This window comes from Apiospora marii, assembly GCF_038362585.1.
Source record: "Apiospora marii strain CBS 49790 chromosome Unknown utg000005l_segment0_segment0, whole genome shotgun sequence".
NCBI lineage: Eukaryota > Fungi > Ascomycota > Sordariomycetes > Amphisphaeriales > Apiosporaceae > Apiospora > Apiospora marii.
The window spans coordinates 4,460,840-4,485,078 of record NW_027117377.1 but is presented as its reverse complement, the minus strand read 5'-3'; the positions used below and the strand labels follow the sequence as shown (position 1 = coordinate 4,485,078).

The following is a 24,239-nucleotide window of genomic DNA, read 5'->3' as shown; positions in this document are numbered from 1 at the left end:
CACGACCCCCACTGCCTCGAGCCACATTCTAGATAACAGATAGAGAAAAAGCTTTAACCCGATTTGAATTAGTACGATTAGGGCAGCACCCACCAAACGAGCCTTGGATTTTGAAGCCGGGTTTCTGCCAATTGGAACTTTTTCGCAAGAAGCGCCAGGCATTTTCTCGATCGCGGGCACCTTGTTCACTCTACCACCACTTAATAACCATCCCCTCCTTCCAGCCCAAACGAACAGAAAGGTCCTCGTCACCACCACAACTGTTCAAGATGGCTCCCGCAAACCTCCCCTCGTGCTTCAATGCCACCAGCCAGGACATCGAGATGCTCCTGGCGGCCCAGTGCCACCTTGGTTCCAAGAACTTGCAGGTACGAAACACATGCCCGAGAAAAAATATCATGACCCGCTGCGCGCGGCAGGAATGGGAGGAACAGGAAGATCGACAATGCAGAACGGCGTACTGATTTTGTTTTGCGCGCACAGGTGCACATGGAGCCTTACCTCTGGAAGACCCGTGCCGATGGTGTCAACGTCCTGAACATTGGCAAGACCTGGGAGAAGATCGTTCTGGCTGCCCGTATCATCGCCGCCGTCGACAACCCGGCCGACATCTGTGTCATCTCTGCCCGTCCCTACGGTCAGCGTGCCGTCCTGAAGTTCGCCTCGCACACCGGCTCCGTCGCCATCGCCGGTCGCTTCACCCCCGGTTCTTTCACCAACTACATCACCCGATCCTTCAAGGAGCCCCGCCTGATCATTGTCACCGATCCCCGCACTGATGCCCAGGCCATCAAGGAGGCTTCTTACGTCAACATCCCCGTCATTGCTCTCTGCGACACCGACTCTCCCACCGAGTACGTTGACTGCGCCATCCCTACCAACAACAAGGGTCGCCACGCCATTGGTACCGTTTGGTGGATGCTTGCCCGTGAGGTCCTCCGCCTCCGTGGTACCATCTTCAACCGCGAGACTCCCTGGGACGTCATGGTCGATCTGTACTTCTGTATGTTGAAATGCTTGCACTCTGCGCTCTGGATATCTGCTAACAATAACTTCCAGACCGCGACCCCGAGCTGGAGGCTGAGGAGAAGGGTGAGGAGGAGAAGCTTGCTGGTGTTGACGATGTCGGTCCTGCCGCTGTCGCTACTGGTCTCCTCACTTCCGGTGGTGACTGGGAGGCTGCCCCTGCCCCCGGCTTCGCTGGTACTCAGGGTGGTGACTGGAGCGGTGCTGCTCCTGATGAGTGGGGCAACGCTGCTGCTACCGGTGGTGAGTGGGGTGCTACTGACGCCAAGGAGAGCCAGTGGTAGGAATCTGGCACCGCCGGCGTCGGAGAGCAAACCACCGCTGTCCCGCAGGATCAGGAGATTCAGTGGTAAATGGGATTTGCTGCTTCCTCTTCTGTTATGAGCAGTTGCTGCAAACATAAACAAGGAACAAAAGTTTACATGGATACATTTGAGGGCAATGTTCTCGGAGTCTAGGGCAAACTGGCCGGACTTATGAGGGAAAGATACCCGCCACCAGTCAACATGGTCTTTTCTTTTTTTCACGGCTCAGACCAGTGTTTCTTCATTGTGGACTTGGGGAGGGGGAATGCCCTGTGTGGCCAGCGGAATGGACTTAATCGTTATTCCACCTAGCTCTGAAAAGAGGCTGTCATTTGCAGTAACCGTTCTTTGTGACTTGTGACATGGCAGGCTGTATCGAAACTTGTGCCGTGTTGGTGACCTATAGAGGCATATGAGCTGATAGCAACAGCGTAAATGTAATAAATCCAGCCTCATCCATGTGTTCTTGCTTTCGTTCACCACAACTTCATTTGTAACCACGGCTGCTGCTACTCGCGAGTCCTGTGGCCGTCTTAGTGACATAATCAAAGCACAAATTGCTGAGTGAACAAGCTACGCATGAAAGGTTGAGAGGAGTATCTCGTTGCTGAGGGCTCTGGTGTGATATGGAGATGAGAAATGTCCGTCAAAACCAACATACTGATTTGCTACTGTTACAATCCATCTAACTGTATGTAGATACGTGAGTGATCACTTCCCTCCCGTCATGCCTAGCCACCAGCCCCTTGGGGTTCAGCCTGCTATCGATCACCCAAACGACTGCTCATAGGGCACGCATTCACCTGTCACATAAACCAGGGATCATCGACAATATGCGAGGGGTGTTTGGATTTGGAACCTTCGTTGTCGCATTTCATCCCCTCCGACTAACTACTTATTAACTCGCTTCGCTCCCCAACTCAACTTGCTATGCTACTCTCACTCCCACTAAACACTACCACGCGGGGTCCCGTGAAGGCATTGAAACGATATAATATCGAATAAGGCCTAGGAGCCAAACGGACACGCCAGCGTTCCAAATCTTCCACGGCCCAACTACAACTCGTCTCATCACTCTTCAATCCATCATCAGTCTTTCTCCTTCTCATCCTCATTCTCATTCCTCAACTTGGTATAAACAAAAGCGCGTGTGGGGGGTATCTTGGTCATCCATACAATCCCACTCATCTCATCTCCCCTCTCCTTTCCTCCGGAAGTCCAACCAACGAAAAGCATTCTCTTCTACAACAGCCGCCGCTTACTCCCAGACCCTGCTTGCCCCAGCCTGGTCTCTCTCAAGTCATCCACTCGTCGTTCACTTTCTCTCTTTCTCATCGTGTGCCCTCGTCGTCAAGTTCAAGACAGTTCGGGGACAAGCAAAGATACAAGACGCATGCAATGCTGTGTAAGTAAGCGAGGCGCCACCTCCCCTAATCGAGTAAAAAAGAACTCCGACGCTTGCTTGTTCTCGTTAAACAATAACGACAACGACTAGAGGCTCGTAGGCCACCAAAAAGCAACGAGATTGATGCTGATGTGTGTGTATATGAGAGACAAACGGCAAAGTCTATAACTTCCCGAAAGGCAGATCCGCAATAAAATAAAACAAATATGCTTGATATGAAACATGGACGACCATGCCAAATTGATAAGAAAAAAGACGTCAAGGAAATGGTAAACGCGTTGTGACGTCGTAGTCGTAAGATGCAATGTAGCGTACATTGGGACATGAGTGAAGCCACCCAGTGGCCTTGTTTTTGGATAAGAAGGAAAAGGGGTAGTAGTATTGTATAAATTCGGTATTTGTGAATAAGTGTGTGCTCGCGTCCGTGTGTGAGATTAAGATCCGAATGATCATGGGTTGAGTAGGCAGAGCTGCGTACAAGTACAAGTGGTCGTAAAAATGGATATGGTGCAGCGCGTGGGCGACGAGTGTATGTATATCAGGGCGCCAAAAATAATGCGAATGCCTAGTTGTCACGGGCTTGGCGGTAGTCGTCTTCTCTAATTACGCGAGTGACGGTTCAATGCACTGCGAGTGTTTCCGGATCTCCTCGTCGCCAAGGGCGCTCATCCAGAGGCAACGCTCCGTAATGCCTTCGATGGGCTGAAAATCATAGAGCGTGCTGGCCTCGAGGAGGCGAAGCAGAGTCTTGACGACCGAGGCGGCGATGCGGCAGCGCTCAAAGTTGACCAGCGGCGCGGTAGTAGGCGAGCTAGCGATCTCCGAAGGCCGCTGCGAGTTGAAGAGGAGATCGTGCGTGTAGATGCCCACAAACGGAATACAGCCCGTTTCGGCAGTGGTGGCACCGCCTTCCATCTCGGCACGCAGATTGTAGAAGTTCTTGGTAGGAGAAATGAGACTTTCCAGCTCCTGCATGGTCTTCATATCGGATGCCGGTACCAGAGCCCAGGTTTTAGACAGTCTCGCGACCTCATTGGACGTCAGGGCAACGGCGATCTGGCTCATGGTGGCGAAGTTTCGATATTTCCGGCAGTGCGCAGCGATGTGGATGTACTTGATGAGGCATCGTGCACGCTCCTCGAGATCTTGTGTAAGAACGGTCTCGGACACAACCCACTTCACCATGATGTTGAAGCGGGCGACGACCACTTCCACGCCACGAGCATCGCTGTTTCGCAAGAAGTCAACCCACGAGCGGGAATCGGTGTGGGTATTCTTCCAGCGCATATCGACGAGCTCTTTCCAATCAACCTCGTTGAGTGCGTCCTTCTCGATCAGCGTGAACTGCTGGGCCAGAATATCGGAACTGAATGCCAGGATGAATGGTAAGTGTGCCGCATATTTGCCCGGCGACCGGTTCTCCATTGTGGAGAGATTGCGCATTGGAAGGTATTTAGCAGCAACGGCTTCATCGAACGAGTCTAGGTGCTGCTGGTGCTGAGCCGTGGTTGGGGTGGTATCTGGCGTCGGTGGCATCTGCTTGGGAGGCCAGAGCTGATGGTCGTGAAGTTCTGGTACATTGGCTGCTTCGGGTGATACCTGGTGGTGGAGATCGTTGACATAGAGAGAACGCTGGCCTCCCTCCGAAGTAGCTACCGAATGGGTAGCGGAATGAGCATCTGCTCTGTCAACGTCCTCGCGCTGTGGGCTCTGCTGGGAGGGCTTCACTCCAAATTCGTCGGTTTCGCTGTTTTCCAGCGACAACTCTGACGACAGATCCGAGTCTTCATCATCCCCAACATGGAGGAATGATTGTTCTTTGCTATCTTGTGCAGCACCATCCTGCTGTTTGATTTCCTCCATGCTCTTGGTTTTCTCCACCATCTCGTAAGATGAGCTTTCGGGGAAGTCAGCCTGGGGCTTCTCGTCGCGGGGTGTGAGATCGTCTCCTGAATCTTGTAGTATCGAGTGATCAGCCCACTCCTGGGCGGTTGTTTTGCTGTGCTCATCGTCTGTCAAGCCACGGTGAAGCAAAGGAACAGAATTATACGACTCCCTTGACCCGTCAGAAAGGAAGGACCTAGCCTCGGATCGGGGCCCCTCGAGTGTTGAACGCACTCCGTCCTGCGCGTCATTCATTGCCTCGGACAGCATGGAGACCACGTCATCGCCTGTGACGTCCACATGCTGGCGCCGGTTCCTGCGCTTTTCAGGCGTAAAGTGGTCCACTTGAGCTTCGCTGCTGACGGGTGACTCGGGGCTGACCTCGCCAATAGCGGAAACAGCGAATTTACGGGGGTGGATGATAAGCCTGGAAGGTCTCTTCTCGTATTTCCCCTCGAGCTTGGCCAGGGCAGATTCAACCCCGTCGTCATCGTCGTCCGGAATCTCAGCCAGCTTTTTCGCCTCGGCTTCGAAGGAAGGGCGCATAACAGGCTTAGACGAATGGGTGCTGAACATGGACACCTGGCGCTTGGGCGGCTTCTCGGCCATGGCGCCCAACGAGAATACTTCCCCGCGGCGCTGGGAGAAATCGCTGCTGGCAATATGGACGAAGTTACCCGACTCGGTGGCAGGGCTGTGGATATACGAACTCCTCATGGACTCGGAATACGTTGTCAAAGAGCCAACTGAACGAGATCTATGAATGGGCGCATCTAGATCGGCAACATTCTGTACGCCTCTCAAATCCCCACCGGGCCGTCGGCGAAGAACTCGCAATGGAGGAGGCAATGAGGGTATCGATTCTTGAGGACCAGACTCTTCTGTGTAAACTGTTGTGGCATCAAAGCTCTTCACCGTTGTGTGAAAGGATGCCCATCTTCGGTGGGAAATTGAGCCCCTGGATCGATAACTGCGGCTTGACTGTTGTCTTTTATGCCCCCGGAAGCTGGACAGTGGCGGTAGTAGAGACGAAGTTGCGGAGTGAGTAGCTGCATCAATGTCGATGGACCGTCGCTCGTGAGCCCGAGACTCCATATCAGTGCCTATCGTGCTTCGCCGCCCAGCTCCCAGTGTTGCGAGATCCGGCACAAACGGGGGTAGGCGGTCTTCGGATGAGGAAAATCGCAAGGCCTGCGGAGTAAGAATGGTCGAAGACCTCCTGGGATTGCCCTCTACAGTCTTATCTGGTGGTGTAGTCGGAGGTGTCGGGTCTGCGCCTGAGTGCATATAGTGTTCTGAAAAGCCGTCGACAGATTCATTGTGTGGCACTCCCAAAGCGCCTGTCATGGCATGATAGTCTTCTGGCACTGTGCCATCAACGATCACGATTGATTTGCTCCCTTGCGTGATGGCAGTATCGCTGAGTATCCGTTCTCTCGAGAGAGGCTGCAGCTCGAAGGAAGAGTCCAGATGAGCCGCCGAGTACTCGATTCCATCTGCTGAAAGCTTGGTAGGAAAATCATCATTCGGAAGAAATTCGTTCGAAACCCCGGCAGCACTATCCTCCCGGACAGCTTTCTTGAAGTCTTCAGCAACCTCAGCCCCGAGCATGTCAATCCTAACGGCTGGGCGGAAGCCCCCGATGCGAGTCAACCGGGACTGTGGCACTATGGCCGTTCCAGGAATCCGATTTTCTGTTACTCCCCTGGGCCCCATGGCGGCAAGGCTGACGAAGTTGGCCTGGGTCGGAGACGTTTCCGGGGTTTTGTGACTTAAAGCCTTTCTAACGCTAGTCAGAAGTTTTCGCATGCCGGCGCCCGACATTGCTGAAGCTGCTCCCTTGTCCGCGGCCGGCTGCGAGGGTTGCGGCGGATCGAACACAGTGGTCTCTCGACTCGTTGCTGACTTGACTGGGTGAATGTCGACAAACGCTTGCCCCGGGGCATCAGATTGCCTCTCACAAGGCTGCCGGCATAGGGAAGAGTAAGCAGAAACTCGGCATTCTTGTATATGACCTTTTCCGTGGTTGTCGCGTCATGATCTCGCAATGAGTCAGTCAAACTGTTGTTGCGTTTGTGGGCGTTCTGAGGCCGCACACGCTTCCCAGTCAGGGCGCGGGGTGTCGCTGCAATCGGATCTGGGGTGTTGTATAGCGAGCTGGGCTCTACCGGATGGGCCGCCAGAGCGTAGCTTGAAGACGACTCTGGCATCTTGAACCCCTTGGTAGGAAAAGAGCATGACACAACATCGAGGCTGGCAATGCTCGTAGGAGAGGTGGCATTTCTCTCTAAAGTTGTTGATGGCCGCTGATCTGGGGGCGTGCATGGTCGTTCGCCAGGATGAATGCCCCCGTGCAAGACGGAATCAATGTGACCGGCGTGAACTGCATCAGGGTAGTAATTTTTGTCGGGCGCCGCTTCGGGTGTGTGTGAAGTCCATGGCAGATATCTGAGGGGGCGTGCTCATATCCATCATCCAGAAACTGGGATCCAAATCCGGATTTCGATGGCCTGCAATACCTCCAGGAATGATAGGGGTGTCCGCATCCAGATTTGCGTCGAAATCTGGCCCATCCCAGTATTGCGAGCAGACTCGCCGCCAGCATTTCTTCAGCTCGGCCAGAATCTTCAGCTGAACCTTGCGCCCGGCTGCTTCGTGTGAAAGCTCGTCCACGAAGTTGTTCAGCAAGTTGCAAAAGATAATGCGCAAATGGTAGTCAACCACGAAGTCGTCAACGAAGTAATTCAGGATCCAGTGTCGAATGGCGACAAAGGTTCGCACCCTTACAACCATTCCTATCTCATCGGCCCGGAGGAGCGCCCATTTTAGCCGGGCGATCAGCATGCGCAAAAGATCGGCCGGTTCCATGAAGGAGCGAAATGTGAGGAAGAAGTCGGACAGTAACTCGTAGTCCAGAAAACAAGGCGACGTGATCTCAGATACCAGCCTTGGGGGGGTTGCCGCCGTCACAGCACCGGTGGCTGACGAGTAACGTACAATGCCTCGATCATCACAGTCTGGCTTAAAAGTCAAGCCGTCGAACATCTCGGGTTCTATCACCAGATGTGTAGAGAGATACGTAGCTCGCGTAGGCTGCGGGAATCGTGGCGAGGACGGAGTCAACAACGTTGGTGAGGGTATTTTGATATGCGACAACCTCATCGGGCCCGGGCTTGGCATCCTACTTCCTAGCGGATCAGGATACAGGGAATTGACATCGCCACGATGCGATATGTTGACACGCGAATTGTTGTTAGACCGAACTTCCTCCGTGGGCGCATAGGAAGACCCCCGGATCAAAGGGGTACCTCGAAGGGTGAATCTGGGGGTGCCCAGTTTCCAAGAAGGAATGGAAATTTGCAGCATCGGCGAAGGTGCAGGGTCGTCGATATCCTCCATGGTCCTAGCCCTCTGTTCATCTTGGGGTTTTGTTATAACAACCTTGAAGCCCCCGGCTTCGCTCTCACGGCCGAGGCTCGCATCCGGTAAGGTTGTATCTGACACGGCGCGTCTATGCCGAGCTTGGTGATCATAGTCCCTTAGCCCCATAGGATGCCGTATCATCGGTGGAGACGGAGGTCCAGAAAGGGGTGTTGGCTGACTGCTGAAATTGCTCGACTGTCTGCTGATCTCTGGGGCGACAGGAGGACCGTCCGCGCCTGCGGTACTGGGAGGCGTCAAGGAGGGGAATACAAACGTCGGCTGCGGGTAGCGCTGGTTTGCTGGCCGAACAGTTGGCCTATATTCATCTTGTAAGCACGTTCCAAGGCAGACAAACGATCAAAAGTAAAACCATCATGGCATGTATCGCGGAAGTGCTAGTTAGATGCCAAGATCCACGTATAGAGGCTGCTGAGGCCGTAACCTGCGGCCACAAACAAAGCAAACCAAGAAGCATGCAGGTTCTACTCGAATCGCACTCGAGAACTCACCTCAAGAATATTTTCCCATTGTTTCCCACGTTTGCGACTGTGAACTGTCTCCCCTCGCGGCCAGCCGATCCACCGTCTGGCGCAATATCCCACTTTCCTTGGTCGGCTTCCCTCTTGGTCATCGGTCGCGCCTCGTCGCCTCCTGACCTCCGCTCGGTCGCCGGCAGTATGGGCTTCGACTTGTTGACGGGCGACAATCGCGCCACGGCCTTCGCTCCCTTGTCCACTACTCTGTCCATGGGCCGCGGCGGCGAGCGCCTTTCTCGGACATCTCGCAGCATCCCGGTCTTGGGGTTCCTCTCGGCTCTTGTCGACGAATTCCGGCGCGGGGGTCGTTGCGATTTGACGCTCGCTTCTCTTGTCACTATCGGCGATAGTGACAGCCGGGGTCCGACAACCTCCATATCTTCTCTCTCTCGCTTTCGTCACCTTCTCTCGTAAACAGTCTCTTTCTCTTATTGCGCAACAGAGCGCTGTCTGCTGTTCAAGGGCCCGCCGAATGGATGCATTGAAGAAAGTATTGGTTATTGGAGTGAATGAGTGGCGATTCCCGTTCTCGGAGACCTCAAAGTTGAGTTGGCATCTGGCGCAGGGCGGCGCTGGTGCTGCTTGTTTGTTTGTTTGCTTGCTTGTCGTGGACAGTGGTGGTGTGCGACTCAGCAAAGACGCGCGCAAGACGCCATACGGGAGAGGGAGGTAGGAGCGGAAAGGCTGTTCTCTGCCCTGGTCTCTAGTATTTGTTCGTTCGAAATCGTGATGCGGAAATTTGGGGTCTGTGTGTAGGCGGCCGGCCCAGAGGCTGTACAGCGCGCGAGGGTGTGCGTGGTGGGTAACCTTGATGCTTTGTGGTGTTGTCTCTCTTGTCAGTCGTCGCGTGGCCGTTTCTCCATGCAAGCCTTCGCGCCAGCCAAATCTAAAGCGGGCGTGCTTCACTGCGCGGCGAGGCTCAAATTGGGAGGAGTCGGAAACAGATTCGCAAGTAAGGCGAACTGAGATTCCACGTCGGTCCAGAAGAAGTGAGGGAGGGACTGCCACCAGGATAAACCAAAGTATGTACACGGACGGCAATTTGCTGCTAGACAGGCAGACAGGGCAGTTGAGCAGGGAGTGTGCTGAGCGCTGAACAGGGACAGGGGGGATCCTCCGAGCAAGCGAACATGCAAAAGCAAGCAGGGTTGGATGCAGTTCCCTTCTTCGACTTCGACGGCCCAGCCAGAATTGATTACCTAGTATCCGTAGTATGTAGGGACGAACATACACTTGATCGATGTACTTCAGTGCGTCGTAAGCGGTCCTCAGTTCACCCTTTTTTTGTTCTCTTCCTTTACAGTGTTCAATACTTGCAGACGCGACGTCAATACTCCGATTGAAGGGGCATCAAGTGAGCGAACGGACACCCCGGAAACTCCCTGAGGTCAACTATACAAATCTGCATCTGCACAAGTACATTGTACGACTCAATCACATTCAGAAGAAACGAAAATGAGTGGGAGGGAAGACTTCCGGAAGTAGCTTCGTGGGGCTTGCTAATGGGCAAGTGCAAGTGACGAACGGGGACGACGGGCCCTTGAAAGTTCCAGCCTCCTAGCCTCCTCTCGCCTGCCTCCTCGGCCAGAAGCTCGGGCTCGTCCTGCTTCTTTCTTTCCCCCTTGGGGGGGTCACCTGCATTGACTACTACGTGTGCTACTTTACTCACCTTAGCTAAGAACTGATAGGTAAGAGTCAGTCAGCAATGGAGGTGTGGTAGCATAATGAATCCAAGGCCCAAGGGCCCAATCGAGGGGCACTTGAACTGGTTGTGTTCTGGCATGTCGCTCCAGACTCGTGGCTGGTCTAGCCTAGCCTAGGTACAAAAGTAGCTCTGGCATCGCGTGTTGCAAGGGGGTCCCCTGGACATTCGAATCCCCACCCCAATACATCTGTAATTCCATGCTATGCGAACCATTCGCCATCCGATTTCTCTTGCGTTCCCCAAGATACTCAAGCCGTGGGAACTATGTTAGGGATCTCGGATGTGAGGAAATGGGAAACTCAATCTGCACAAGAAGCTATCGCGGACTGGCTGTGTTTTTCTTCTCTCTAGGAGGTACATAGGCATGTATTTACCTAGCAACATTGATTTGATTGATCAATGTAGTCATGTAATCGCCAGTCAGCACACGCACGGGTAGATGGGTAAAATGACCGTTAAATTCACAAGGATCATCTAATAAAGCCAGCAGCCAGAGCGAAACATCAAAACGCCCCAACTCACCCGCATCATTCCAATTCAGGTTACATCTCAAATGAGCATCGTTATGTCCGACAGATCCCTCGGTACATAATCATCCTCACTTCGCTACTGCTGCGCCCAGCTTCCTCCTTTTCCTTTTCATTGACTGGCTGCGGCGGCGCGCAAGTCGTCCGTCTCCCCTCCCCCCATTGCGTGCATCGAAGATGCATGTTCGTGCCGTCTGTCAGTGAGTCGGTCTCATGTAAGCTCCGGCGGAACGGGTAGAACACTCGGGGCACTTTGTGGCCAGCTAACAGGCATTGCAGCAGAGAAAACAAAAAAGGGAACGGATGACACCCTGCCTGACCCTGACGTTATCCTCCACAGGAGCCCACCCACCAGTGATTGATGATCATGTAGTAGATTGCTTTTCCGCATCGTGGTTGATTGGTCCTATGTGTGTGTAGCTGTATGTCTCGTCTCAGTACAACGGTTTGGCAAAGCTTAAAAGGTTTTCCACCACGAACCGGAACACTGCTTATCACGCATCATACGGTTCGATTGTAGCAGAAGGTAGGGGTGGAGGGGTGTTTGCCTTTTTTCCCCTTTGGTGCAGCAGTGTGTGGGAGAAGATGGGGGGAAAGGGCCGTCGCCGAGAGATCGGGTCAGCCACCAACACAACTTGGCGACCACCCCAAATGCCCGGATCAAGCCACCGATGTCTATTGTTGGCCAAGGGACATCCACAGGTCGAACCAGAGCCTCGGAATTGGAGATTGGGTGAGATCCAAAGAGAAGAAAAATTAAAAGTCTATCAATAGTTCCAATAGTGGTGTGGGGGGGACCTAGATGCTTTGGCGGCCGTACTAACGTAATACCATTACATCAGACGTATTTTACATCATCGTCATATCCTCTCCAGAATATATTCGTGTTTGGTGTTGGCCCCCAACTGGGAGCGAGCCAACTACTGTTGGTTCCAAGTTTCCCTGGTTTCGTTTGTATGCAGTGTGCCCCTGGAGGGGAAGTAAAGCCAGTAGTAAGGCTCCCCCAAACACTACTGTACGACATGTCGTCAACCCGCTGCGTCGCTGCGTCATTTGCCAGCTTCCCGAAATCTATTTCTCCTTTTCCTCTCCCCCGTACCCGTCCGAGCCAGATGGGCGAATGAGATGATGGATGTGCCTGATGAATTGTTTTCCAGCATCTAAGTCAATAGCCCCAACCGTGAGGAACGGCCCAGGGCGCCTTAGCACGACGGTTAGTTCCAAGATCTCCAGGGGCACCTCATGGCTCTCATCAAATGGGAGGAAGACCCGGCTTAGCTAAACTTTTGGGCTCAGAATCGGCCATGGCACTATTTGTGGCCAACCAGCAATTTGATGGACGTCATATTTTGTTTATCAACAGAGGCATGGCATGGTCGTGAGATGAAGAAAAAAATGAGACAGACTCTCTCCTATGACACGGATTGCAAATTACAGTCATGGCAAACAGAGAGGTCAACACGAAGCTAGCAACATCGATCTCGCGTCGTCGCTTGGCTAGGCCTGGCACCACCTTGCTGCGACGCAATGCAAGAATCGTACGAAGACACTCTACTTTAGACAGAAGCAAAACAGGCAAGGGACGTCGTGTGCGTTTGTACATGTAAACTTGATCTGTCAACCCAGAATCCTTCTAGCTTGCAGATTGGTCCCCTTCTAGCTTTACTTTTAGGAGCTGCAGATGACTGACTGCTCCTTCGAACTAACTAACCCAAGCGTTCTCCCTAGACCTAATTCTCCCCGAGAATAGGGCCCCCCGGGAGAGCGGAAGATCCTCCAATCATGTCTCAATCCCTACTGCTGCATACTACTACCACAAGAGCATACTAGCCATCGTAGCATTCAGCATCGTGATGAGGAGTGCTTGTTATATGTCGGGTTAGAGGTTGACTAGTGCGTTCTGCATGCAAGCCGATGCTGCACACCGCCACCAGGCGTTAGCCCAGCGATCGTATCTTCCCTCGATGGGACTCATGTGACTGCAACATCACTTATAGCTGTACATACTGTCGCTGAAGCTCAGCAACAACGCTCATACTCAAGAGTCAGTCAGAGTCAATTGAAACGAAACCGCAACAGCAAATCCTAAATTTCTACCCGCAATAAACAATAACAATAACAAATAACAACAACAGCAACAACGTCAAAATAACAAACACCATCAAAGGTAATCTCGTGAGCACGGTCCTGTCTTCGGATGGCATTTGACAGCGCACGTGGTTAATGCATCCCGGCCCGCCCGAGCGGACAATAAACCACTGATGAAAGGTCTGAGGTGAGGAGAGATCTCGGAGATCTTCTCTCGTCTTAGCTGACGGCATTGATTTCGAGTCTAGCTTCAAATGCGTCAACACGTGCATACCTACACATTACTTGTATTTCTTATCAGAGGAATGGATCTCATATAACTCCACAAGACTCCTCCCTACTGCCTACCCCCTCCCTCTACAATCCTAGACGGCACCATGAAAATTGCTTCCCGAGATACCACCCCCAATGCCACACCATGCAATTTCTCCGTGTTTGGTGTTTTGCCGTGTGTGATGATGTTTCCAGGTTAAACCTTAACGTCCTTTGTAGGACGTGAGACATGCGTATCCCATCCGTCGAATCCCTGCCCGTTTACCAGGATGCAAATATGGACCACGATATTCTTTCCGCTCTTGGGGGCCATGAGTCAATCACCTATACAGACAGACCTATTATAGGTGGGGGAGAACGGTGGATACACACGTCTATGTAATGGCTCCCTTGTCGCTGCCGGCGGCATCAGAATTAAAGGGTTGAGCATGCTGATGCTGAAGTTCGCTAACGAAATACAACCGGCAGTTGGGTCGATATTGCTGCCTAGGGAGGCCCATTTGGCTGTTCGCTCTGAGAGGGCCATCTATTCGCACAGCGGGTTGCTAATCTTCACGATGCCGTCTCAAACCCCCCATCTAACTGGGCACCAGAGATCGGGCAATGTTATTTTAGAACTGTGCGGCCGCACCCCCAATTCAAATGGACTTGCAAATTGACCCCGTGGATATTGAGGCATAAGCCAGAGTAGATAGAGCGTAGTTGGCTGTCAAACGGCACTTGGTTACCTTTCAAGTCCAGTTGAAATTGCCAACCCAAATCGCAATCCGTGGCTGTTGGTGTAGCTTCACCGTTTGAACGATAAATAAAGCCCAGAGATAGATATCGGGCCGAGCCAGCGCGTCTAAAGGTCACATGCTCTTCGCAGCACGCACCACCAATATGCCCTCGGGAATCGTTTGTATACCTAGTTAGACGGATAGATCTCACATCGGTTCGCAAGCCCACCCCAAAATAGGACATGGGGGCGGCGTCCGTCTTCCCAGGACCCGGATCGGTGGTCGTTGTGGTGGTGGTGGAGGTGGCGGTCATACGGCTTGATGCATGACCTCCTCCTCCTCTGTTAGTCGCGAATAAGCATTCACGCAATTCAGATTGGCGGCCTCGCGCGGCCGCACCTACATACATACCTACTCCTATACATCTACTGCTATGGGTCCGGGCAGCCGTCAGGTCGCCGGACGGAGCCTGCCTATTCCGGATGTTGAAGAATCCGAAAAAAGCCGTCAGCGGGACAAAAGAAGCAAAGGAATGAACATGCCATGGCGCTCCAAACGGGTGGTAATTAAGAAGATGACAAGATGAGATGGCGGGAGAATGGCAGCTGTCATTCGCGCCGTCCACCCTCTCTCCGTAGTCAGCATACCATAACAAAATTGCAAGCCAACACTTTGTATTTCATGGATCTTTATGGGGGGTTGCATATTACATAATATACAGGTTGCATTTCTCTCCAACGTGAAACTGCATACAGATAACAATGCAATGCTACCACTCTGCCTTCACAATCCCAATGCCAGACGAACGAACAGCCCGGCAGAGGAGGAAGAGAAGGATGGGAAAAAGAAAAGAAGGCCGTGTGTGTGTGTGTGGACACCCGTCTCCCCAAGGAGAGTTCATTCATGCAGAAAGGAGAAGGGAGAGAAGAGTAAGAGAAATGTGATAGCATACGACCAATCTCCAACACCCCTTCCTCATTGGGCTGTGCCGTACACGGCACACACACAACACATGCGGGGTACCTTTCCCAGGAGGGTGGTATACCGGCGGGCGGGCGGGCTGGCGGCGGCACAGCGGTGGGATGGAGGTCAGCAACATGCAATGTCAGCAAGCAGAGAATGAAAGGTTGGTCTAAAGATATGTACATTACATTTTGCGCTCCGGGACGTGCCGCAAGCCATCCCCGAGGTGAAGGTGGGAAGAACAAGAAAGAAAGAAAAATAAGCAAAGTCGCGTCTTCTCCACGCCGAGAACTTCCACTACTAGATCCTATCTTACGGAGGGTCCATCTATCGTCTTTTCTTCTTCCCCGTAGGTAGGTCGGTCGGTCTCTTACGTGGTTGGGGCGGGTGAGATGCAAATATGATTCCTCTGAGGAAAAGGGTTGCATTGAAGATAGGCAGGACATACAGACTGGCGTGATGATACCTGTTCCGGCAGGTGCGCAATGGACAATCCTCCCGGGAGAGAAGAAGAACGATTAGACTCTGTACGCGGGTCTCGTCTGTGTGTGTGTATGTGTGTGTGTGTGTGAATGGTGGCTAAAGGAGGTGTACGCACTTGATTGGATAGGGTACGGTGTCGTTGGATGAAACCACATCTGCAACCTTCACCTTGTTGAATGCTTGTAACACTTTCCCGGCCAATAGCACCGTGGTTCTTAGCAGAATATGTTGGCCAATCCAAAGCTGTGAACGTAATACATGTACTGCAAGATGCAAATACCATCCCCAGACTGAAAAATAGGGAGTGGAAGGTATTATGTTAATATTAGCAAGCTGCCATAACTTCACGTAGTCACAGACACAGCCTCATAGGGTTGAGCTCAAGTATGCAACAGTTTATTTCGAATTTATATAGATATATACACATGTAGCTCCCTGGTCAAATACAGAATATATAAAAACACGCCGACCCCAGCCAGTAAGAGAGAGGCCGGCTTACGAATATTAAATGCCAAAACAGGCATGTACACGCATACATATGGGCCTGGTATAGTATATCTCACAAGAGGGAGTCCACGAAGCTCTCAGAGGAAACCCTGTGACGCATTCCGTCCGTACTCGACGCTATAAGCGTCCAGCTTGACGGCCACGAGCACGCACTCAGCGGCGCTCTTGCCGTTTCGCGAGCTCTGGATTCGGAGCCGCCACTGCCCCCTCCGCACGACCCACTCCTCCGCGGCAGGATGACCGGTGCTAGGATTGATGCGCCGCCTCTTCCGTGACGGCGGGAAGAAACCGCTGCCGACCGCCGAGATGGGCGATTCTTGCTCGCCGCCGCCGTTGGTCGTCGTGGAGGCCGTGGTGGCCGAGATGGGCGCCGCGGCGGCCGCCGCATCGTCGTTCTCCATGTGCGCCTGGTAGACCTTACCGTCCAGCGTGATGTGGGCGTCCGTGTCGATGACCACGCGGACCAGTTCCTCGCTCAGGGGCGTGTTGCCGGGCGTGGGCGGCTGGCTGCCTGCACCGCCCGTGGCCATCAAGAGACCCAGCGGCTGGGTTTCGGGTAGTCCCAGCTTCCCAGCAATGACTTCCAGTAGCTTGGCCAGTCGCATCTTCATCTGACCAAAGAACTCGGCGCGCATGATGTTGATATTCACTTTGCTGTTCTCGCCACCGACTTCGAGAATCATCTCGTAGGGCCGCTCGTCCACAAAGGGCCGCGCATAGTTGACCCAGCCCGAGATGTGCTGCTCCCCGCCATACGGAGGTAAGGGGTCGGTGGTGACGGAGATGCCCGACTTCAGGACGTCCTCCAACCGTATGACGATCTCGCTGCGCCGCCGGGCCTGGTTGTAGCTGATACTATGGGGGATCAGCTTCTGCTCCAGACCCTTGAAGTTGAAGTAGCGGCAATCGCGCAGCAGGCTCTGCCGGTGCTCGTCATTGCGGATCTCTACAGGATAGCCTCGCAAGTAGTGCAGGAGCTCCGCGAAGATGTCGGCCGAGCGGTTCGGCACGGCAGGAGGGAGGATCGACGGGGGCCGTATGAGGCCTTCGCGGTCCAGGCCGGGGAAGATCTCTTCAGGTGTCCTGAAGAAGACGGCGAATCCTAGTGAGAAGTAGTTTGGGGTGTTTCCTGGGCCTCCGAACAGGTCGCGTGGGATCTGGAATTCCCGATGTCCAATCGATATGAAGATGGATTCTTCGTAGAGCTGAGACATCAGCTTTGGTAGCGTGTAAAATTGCGCATCGGCAAAGAGGCGCACGAAATGCTGCCCATCCCGGGGCTGCACATGGTAGCCCTGAAGATGAAGCGCGATGTCTTTGAAGGTGAGAGGGTCCCTGTCTATGTACAGCGTACGAATGGCAGTATTAAGATTTTCGCCGCTCTCCTCGGCCTGCTTTATCTGGCAGATGAAATATTGAGAGAAATAGGAAGGGGCTGTCCGTGATAAATTAGCACCGCGTGGTAGCAGTCTTGGTGCACAACGTACCGTCAGAAGATATGGAAGCGCCCGACAGCTTGAATAGCTCGGTGCCTATCTGAATGGGGAAGACGCGCTCATGGGGCAGAATCTTGGGAATCTTGGAAATGAGCTGTGGTGTGGATGGTGGCAAGTGGAAGGTCGTGTGTTGGGCGACCCCTTTAGGGGTGTCGCCCGAGTTGGATTTGCTCATCGCTGTGGTAACTTCTATCGCCGCTTAAGTACAAGATGAGTAAGACATGGCAGAATGGGCAGGAGAAGAAGAGTAGAGGAGGGAGACGCTTCGAGATTGCGTTTACATGATGGATTGAGAGTAGCTAATTAAGGCGAAAAGCAGTGACGGTATTCTGTCGTTATTCGCCCTTGCCGATTCTCCTCTAACCCTCGGAAGAATGGCGATGAAGATTGCTGTTGTGATGTCTGAGCTGAGTGAGTGAGTGAGAGAGGCTGGCATGGTCGGCTCTGGGCAAGCACCGTCATTTTTGCGACTGCTCACTGATTGGCCGCAGGACTCCAGACACGACACTATACTCAATTGGTCAGGCGGTTTAGTGGGTATGCCCCGGTACAACGACAGTCAGCAGCAAGCCGCCAGCCAATCCGTACTTCGACCAAGTCCCCGGTTCAAGAACACTATGCCTGGTTGATGCAAGTAAGCTGACGGGCGAAATATATAAAAAAGAATAAGGGGTACCCATGACGGACTCAACGGCTGCCGGTAGTCAATTCTATAGTTCGTACTGCAGATCAGCTCGTTTGATCTTCTTTCTGTTTTCAATGAACACACAATCGTGCAAAGTGGTATCTTTCTTCTGTCTATGATATACGTACTCGCTCAACCTCTAATACCCAAAAGAGGGAAAAAAGAGAAGGGTATACAGCGCGTCATCCTCCAGATTAAAGATATAACTAACTAATCCAACACACAAACTCCGTCATAATCGTAACCTTGCGGCCGTGGGTATGTCCAGTTCCTGAACACCGGTGTAAATGCATCCTTCTTTCAGGCCCTCCGAACTCGCCGTATCAGCCCAAAAAGACAAACCCTCGCAAAGAAAGACCAATTCAAACCAGCCGTACACCTTCCAATCAAAGAGAAACTCGTTCTCCACTCGTTGGATACCAAGCGCCTGGGACCGGTTGAGAGCCAACTAACTTGACCCCTTGCAGCCCTGTTTCTCGTGACACTCTGTGAGTAGCAAGAGGGGGTGAATGGACCTCAGCTTCTGCCCTTGATAGCTCTGCCGGCAGGGGCACTAACGTCCCTACGATCGCCCACGCCGGACACCTGCTGCTTGTGCGGCGTGACCGCGCCTTGGGCTGCACTACGAGCCCGGCCGCGGCGCTCCCTGATTTGGGCCAGCGCCTCTTCGCGCGTCATAGTCGGTGTCAATGCCGGGTTGTGACGGTCGAATGACGGGGCTCGCTCGCGTGAGGGCTCGCGTGAGTTCATGGCACTATTCATATACTCCCGGGGGTTCTTATCCCCTTCACGGAGAGGGACTGATGTGGTGGTCGTTGTGGTGGTGTGGCGAGTGGCCGACGCCCTTAGCCTCGATTCCGCCTGTGCGTGCTCCACAGAACGCGCATTCTCCCTGGAACGCCTCATCTCTGGAAGTCGCGCATTATCGGAGGTACGTTTATGCTCCGAAGTACGCTTTTGCTCCAAAGTGCGTTTTTGTTGCGAAGCTCGCTTTTGCTCCGAGGAACGCTTCTGCTCTGCGAAACGCTTTTGCTCTGGAAGATTCACGTGGTCTGAGGAACTTCCGGCCGATTGCTCAAACTTCGGCTGCTGGGATTCCTCGTGGCTGCTGTCGGGGGCATAGCCAGGCGTTGTGGGAATGTTCATGGCTCTCGAATGCGGATCGCTCTGCCTAGGAGCATTCAGCAGAGAGAGCAGCGATGTACGCTCCTTACGTTCCTGGCCCAGTAAGGCGAACGCTGGGGGTTCGACAGATGGTGTTCGGGAAAAGTACACAGGGTCTCGAGTTGATTCCTTCGGCGCCGGGGGCTCAGCTGTGCCCTCTTTCGCTGCTTCCATCTCCTCGATCTCGTGCTGTGAGAGCGTGCGGAAGATTCCCTCCGATGGCACAAATATGGTGCTACGTCTTGGTTCTTTAGACGCTCGCGGCTTCGTAGGCTTCTCAGGCCTCTCAAGCCTCTCAGGTTCCTCAGACCTCTCAGGCTCTTCGTGTGTCTCATATGCGTGGAACTCCGCAGGCTCGTCGTCATCCACCTTATGAATCACCGTGCTGTCTTCGGTCGGTGTCGGGAGACGCTCTTGGTCTTTGGGTTTCTGACCCAGGATCACGAAATCAGCTGCATCGACAATGGGCATCGGTTCCGGGCGTGGCTTACGGGCTGAGCTTGTCACACTCCCACGGAAGCTTGAACGAGAGCTCTTCGAGGCGCAAGGACAGCACCGTAACTGGCATTCAGTTTGCAAGAACTCCAGGTGGTCTTGTGTCCGGTCGGCTCTCTGTTTCTCCCATTGCCACAGGCGCGTCAGATCATCAATCTCGGCCTCACTCGTAGCGGAGGAGACGATGTCCACCGCGCTCAGAGACGACCGAGCCTTCTTAGGCGAAGAGAACTCATCCTCGGCCTCTGTTGGTGACGGTAATGGTAGGCGACCCTCGGCCGCGATGCGCGCAACCTCCTCATTCTTGGCAAGCGTCTTGAACGCATCTCGTTCCTGCTCGACAACCTTAATACGCTCGAGAGCTTGCTCGAGTTGCTCCTGAACACCCACGATCTGGTACCTTGCCTCGAAGGCTTCCTGCTCCCGGGCTTGGCTGCGCTCTCGTTCGCGCTGCAAAACCTCTTCGGCTGACTTGGCGGCGGCTTTTGTAGATTTGAGCTCTTCTTGTAATTTGACGATGTTCGATTGCGATTTGAACGTCTCCTTGCGGGCCTTCCGTATCTCCTTCTCCCACAAGGCCTGTGTATGCGCATATGTCTCCTTTGCGCGTCCGTAGTTCTCCTAGAAACAAAGAAAAAAAGTTTTCGTCAGCCGCTGCATTTGGTCGGCGGCCAAGAGATGATGGATGGTTCGACTTACCATGACGGTCTCTAGTCTCTCGCCCACTTTGCGCTCCCGTTCGCGCCCCTCTTCGACGTATTTTCGCAGCCCGCGCGCCTCGTCCCGATAGCGTCGCATCTCGGACTCGGCCTCCTCGCGGCCCAGCATGGCGCGCTTGAGAGCGGCGTCGGCCGTCTTGCGCTCGAGTTGTTTGGAGAAGGCGGCGCTCGACATTTGCTGGGACATGCTATTAAACTGCTGGATCTTATCGTGAATGCTGCTGTCGCGATGGTGGCTGGACCGCGAAGGGGATGTTTGCTGATTGACGCGATCCGGGGACATGAGCTGCAGAGGCGCCGTGCCAGGCGAACCTGGCTGGCTTGACGATTGCTCCATTTGCGGGATCAGGCGGGAAATTGGGCGTATGGGAAACCCTGTGTTGTGGATTTTGGTCTGTGCGATGCGAGTGGTGCTGGGGTGGTTCTATGGTTGTGGTTGTAGAGATGCCTCCTTTTGTGTACTTTGCTGCGTGTTTCCAGAGGATCACATTACTTCTGCTGGGAGTTCGGGGATGAGATGGGATTTAGTGGGCGGGTTTGGCGGGCATGTTTCTTCGGCGGTGAAGTGGAATCCTCCATTATGACCTTGTGTTTATTGAATTGTTTGGGTTGCCACGTCGACCCGCGTCCCTTTTTCCCTCAGATTGTCCAATCACAAGCCGGCCGAGCTTTCCATAGTGGGGGAATGTCATGCTACTGGAGCACCAATGCATTTGCGCACGAGGCTTTTTCCACTGAGCAACACAACTAACCACCTACCTGCTAGATCCCATGGAATACCTACATAGAGAGCTTCTACTACTGATACTTAGGCTGGCGACTGGCGACTGACTGGATACGCAAGGATGCCTGAATGGAGGTCGATCGTAGGGCTGTTTTGCTGTTGTACATATGGAACTGGTCAGAGTTGACAGTTGGGAATGTGTCAGAATGGAGATCACCCCTCTGCAACACTGGCCCTTAAGAGGCATCTCGATGTCCCCTCGAATGGATGATATTTCAGGTTATTAGACCAATACTTCATGAAGCACGGGATGTGGGACAGCAGCAATCAACAAACACAATGCATCGTGTTGATCCGACCTCGAAACATTGCTGTCTGTCCTATCGTGCAATACCAACCCCACGATAGCCTTCCTGACATGTCTTATCCCCTCATGTTCGCTGTGCCAGCAAGTGGAGATTGAGAACCAAAGCAATATAATGGAGAAGCCGAGGGAGTATATTCCATAGTCTGGGAAGACTTCAGCCATTTGCAACCGCAAAATCCGTGTAGTTAGTAGTACATATTTGGCGCTACGGGAACTACTCAACGCAAACCCTTAGTACTCCACGCTGTGATATGTCTGCCCCAGGTCATAGACCAGTCTTGGAAACTGTCACGATAGGCAGCTTTGATAACGGCTTTACGCTACTATCGGGCGACAAGGTCACATTCATATAGTTCGGCCGCTGAATAGGAGCAATGCACTCCGTCTCCCTGATTCTACAGCATCGCAGGATTTCGACCTCCTGATCAATTGAGGCGTCATAAGGTGATAAAAAGACAGAGACAATTATATTAGCATCTCTCAGAAATACACGTTCCATTCAGCTAGCACATCAAGTCCCCAGCTAGAGTACCTCAACAACCCGTGTCGATACGTCCCGCTCCTCTCTATGCCCGTGAGCTCTGGCGCAGCAGAGACATGCGGAATAGGAAGCATATCGCGTCAATTCATCCGCCCAGCGCCTGTGAGCTCCAGAAAGAAAAAGACAATTGAAAAATATATGAACAAGAGTGAAAATTAATGGGAGGTTGAGCGTGTGACGATGGCAAGTGGCTTGCGGCTGAGAATCATCTAGTCGCTAGACTGATCCGTATCGTCTTGTTCCGGCTGGTGGAGAAAGCTGCCACCCTAGCAGAGAACGACCGTGCTATTGCAGTGCACTAAGTATGCTGATCGTTGCCCGTCTTTGTCGGTCATGTGCTGCTTTTAGTTGGCAGCCTGGCTTGCTTGCTCGCCGGCCTCTTTCGCCTTCGCCTTGCCGGCTCGGAGGATGTCGCCGATCCAGTCCAACGTCTCGCTGGTGATGACCAAGCCCGTAGAGATAAGAGCCTTGCCGTATGTCACAACACCTTCGCCTCCGACTTTCTTACACTCCGAGTTGTAGATGCTGAAGACATGATCGGTGGTCTCCTTGCCCTTGACGACGGGGTAGAAAACGACCTGCTTGCCCTCGGCGTACAGTTGGTCGGTGGGCTTCTTGAGCACGGGCAGGCGTTCGTCGATCTTGTTCAGAGCGCCGGCGCCAAGGTGATCAGCCTTCTTGACATACGGCGAAACATACTCGTAAGGCTTGGCGAAGATGGACAGCAGGGGCTTGCCAAAAGTCTGATAAGCCGAGTCTCCAATCTCTATCGATTTCTGGCCGTACGGGTTCTTCTTGATTTTGGCCAAAGCGTCGTTGACCACGGGGTATCCAGCTATGTGCTAATGGCAACGGCGTCAATTGGTGTCTTAAAAAGACGACGACCGGTTCGTGTTATAGGGCAAATCATGAAGCGGCGGGCGCTTACCTGGAGAGTAGCCGAGGATGGGTGCACCTCGCCGTTAACTTGAGCAGCCATTGTTCGGGCGTGGGAGTAAGATTACTCGGGCCGGTATGTGAGCTAGAGCGCGGCGACATGTCAGCAGCACGTTACACCAACAACAGACACCCATGATCACACAGCTTGTTGGTGTGGGCTCCCAAGCCAGATATCGTAGGGGGCTCACCTGTTGGAATGCTAGGATAGCTGGGAGAGAGCTCTATCTAATACTCTTCCAGGACAGACCGGAGAAGAGAAGCAGACACTGAGCAAGGAGTTGAGGGTGTGGATGGGGAAGATGGGATGGTAGTTGGTGACGAGAGAAAGTAATGTGTAGGTAGGAGAGGAGGGGGGACGGATGGATCGATGGGAAAGGTGGGAAGGATGGGAATGGTACCAAAATCAAAGTTAGGTTTGGAAGTTCACGAGCAGATGGAAGCTTCGCCTTGACAGTCCAGACAGACAGCGACTCCAATGGGGGGAAGGAGCTTTTTGTTGGATCGATATCGAGGCAGGCAGAGAGCTCTCCGGCCCAGAGTGGGCAGGCATGCGACTAATAAAATCAAAAGTCTGTACATGTGCGGTTAACGGTGCATGTACCTGCCGCCCCCCAAAGTAGCTCAAGCATTGTCAGCCCGTTGGGAACAGCATATGAAAATACGACTACCAGTCCTACCTAGGTTAACCAAATGCTTTGGGAGACATCTGGAGATTCCCCATGCCACACATGGTACAAGAGCTGGAACGCGCTTCGACACGAATCGAGCGTGCAAGCCTATCTCAAGCCAGGATAAAATTGGATCAAATGAACGTGGACGAGCTATATCCGGCTCTGGGTTGGGTACATGGCCATCGTGCTCTGCCTCACAGTCCATGTAGTAATTCCATTGGAGATGGGGCTTCCTCGAATACAGAAAAGCAATTCCCTCCAGGTTGCGCCACTGCAGTTTCCTCGTACCTTCGCGCAAACATTCGTTGGTTTTTGCCTTGCATCATGAAGGCGTGATTTGCATGTGCTTTAGTAATAGCAATGTACCAACTGTTTTGTCTGTGCTGGTTACAGGCTCTCAATGCAATGTCCAGGCCTTAATTCGGTGGGTCGGGGTTGCTTACGTCGAAGAATGGAGCCCTGAGAAGACAGGGAGGGAGAAGCTCCAATGGGCATACCTGCTGGTTCTACTACTACATGTAGTATACTTGCACCAAGACTGCACTGTCTGTTGTACGGCCGTGTCCCCTTTCCATTTCTCGAATGGGATCAATT

General features: G+C 53.1%; 5 protein-coding genes across 5 annotated transcripts; 1 reads left to right on the top strand and 4 right to left on the bottom strand.

The window, feature by feature from the left end:
• Window positions 1–269: 269 nt before the first annotated feature.
• PG985_009265 (40S ribosomal protein uS2) lies at window positions 270–1,310 on the top strand (the record flags this gene model as incomplete). Its single annotated transcript, XM_066829033.1, has 3 exons — window positions 270–368; window positions 484–1,003; window positions 1,060–1,310. The coding sequence occupies 3 exons, from the start codon at window positions 270–272 to the stop codon at window positions 1,308–1,310; spliced, it is 870 nt and encodes a 289-aa protein (XP_066683945.1).
• A 2,029-nt stretch (window positions 1,311–3,339) lies between these two features.
• On the bottom strand, window positions 3,340–8,956 carry PG985_009264 (uncharacterized protein; the record flags this gene model as incomplete). The annotated part of the gene is made up of 4 exons (XM_066829032.1): window positions 3,340–6,525; window positions 6,582–7,003; window positions 7,140–8,359; window positions 8,553–8,956. The coding sequence occupies 4 exons, from the start codon at window positions 8,954–8,956 to the stop codon at window positions 3,340–3,342; spliced, it is 5,232 nt and encodes a 1,743-aa protein (XP_066683944.1).
• Window positions 8,957–15,921: 6,965 nt separating this feature from the next.
• Window positions 15,922–17,515, bottom strand: PG985_009263 (uncharacterized protein; the record flags this gene model as incomplete). Its single annotated transcript, XM_066829031.1, has 2 exons — window positions 15,922–17,279; window positions 17,332–17,515. The coding sequence occupies 2 exons, from the start codon at window positions 17,513–17,515 to the stop codon at window positions 15,922–15,924; spliced, it is 1,542 nt and encodes a 513-aa protein (XP_066683943.1).
• A 1,026-nt stretch (window positions 17,516–18,541) lies between these two features.
• PG985_009262 (uncharacterized protein) lies at window positions 18,542–20,740 on the bottom strand (the record flags this gene model as incomplete). The annotated part of the gene is made up of 2 exons (XM_066829030.1): window positions 18,542–20,305; window positions 20,384–20,740. The coding sequence occupies 2 exons, from the start codon at window positions 20,738–20,740 to the stop codon at window positions 18,542–18,544; spliced, it is 2,121 nt and encodes a 706-aa protein (XP_066683942.1).
• Window positions 20,741–22,379: 1,639 nt separating this feature from the next.
• Window positions 22,380–23,014, bottom strand: PG985_009261 (uncharacterized protein; the record flags this gene model as incomplete). Its single annotated transcript, XM_066829029.1, has 2 exons — window positions 22,380–22,877; window positions 22,964–23,014. The coding sequence occupies 2 exons, from the start codon at window positions 23,012–23,014 to the stop codon at window positions 22,380–22,382; spliced, it is 549 nt and encodes a 182-aa protein (XP_066683941.1).
• Between the last annotated feature and the right edge of the window lie 1,225 nt (window positions 23,015–24,239).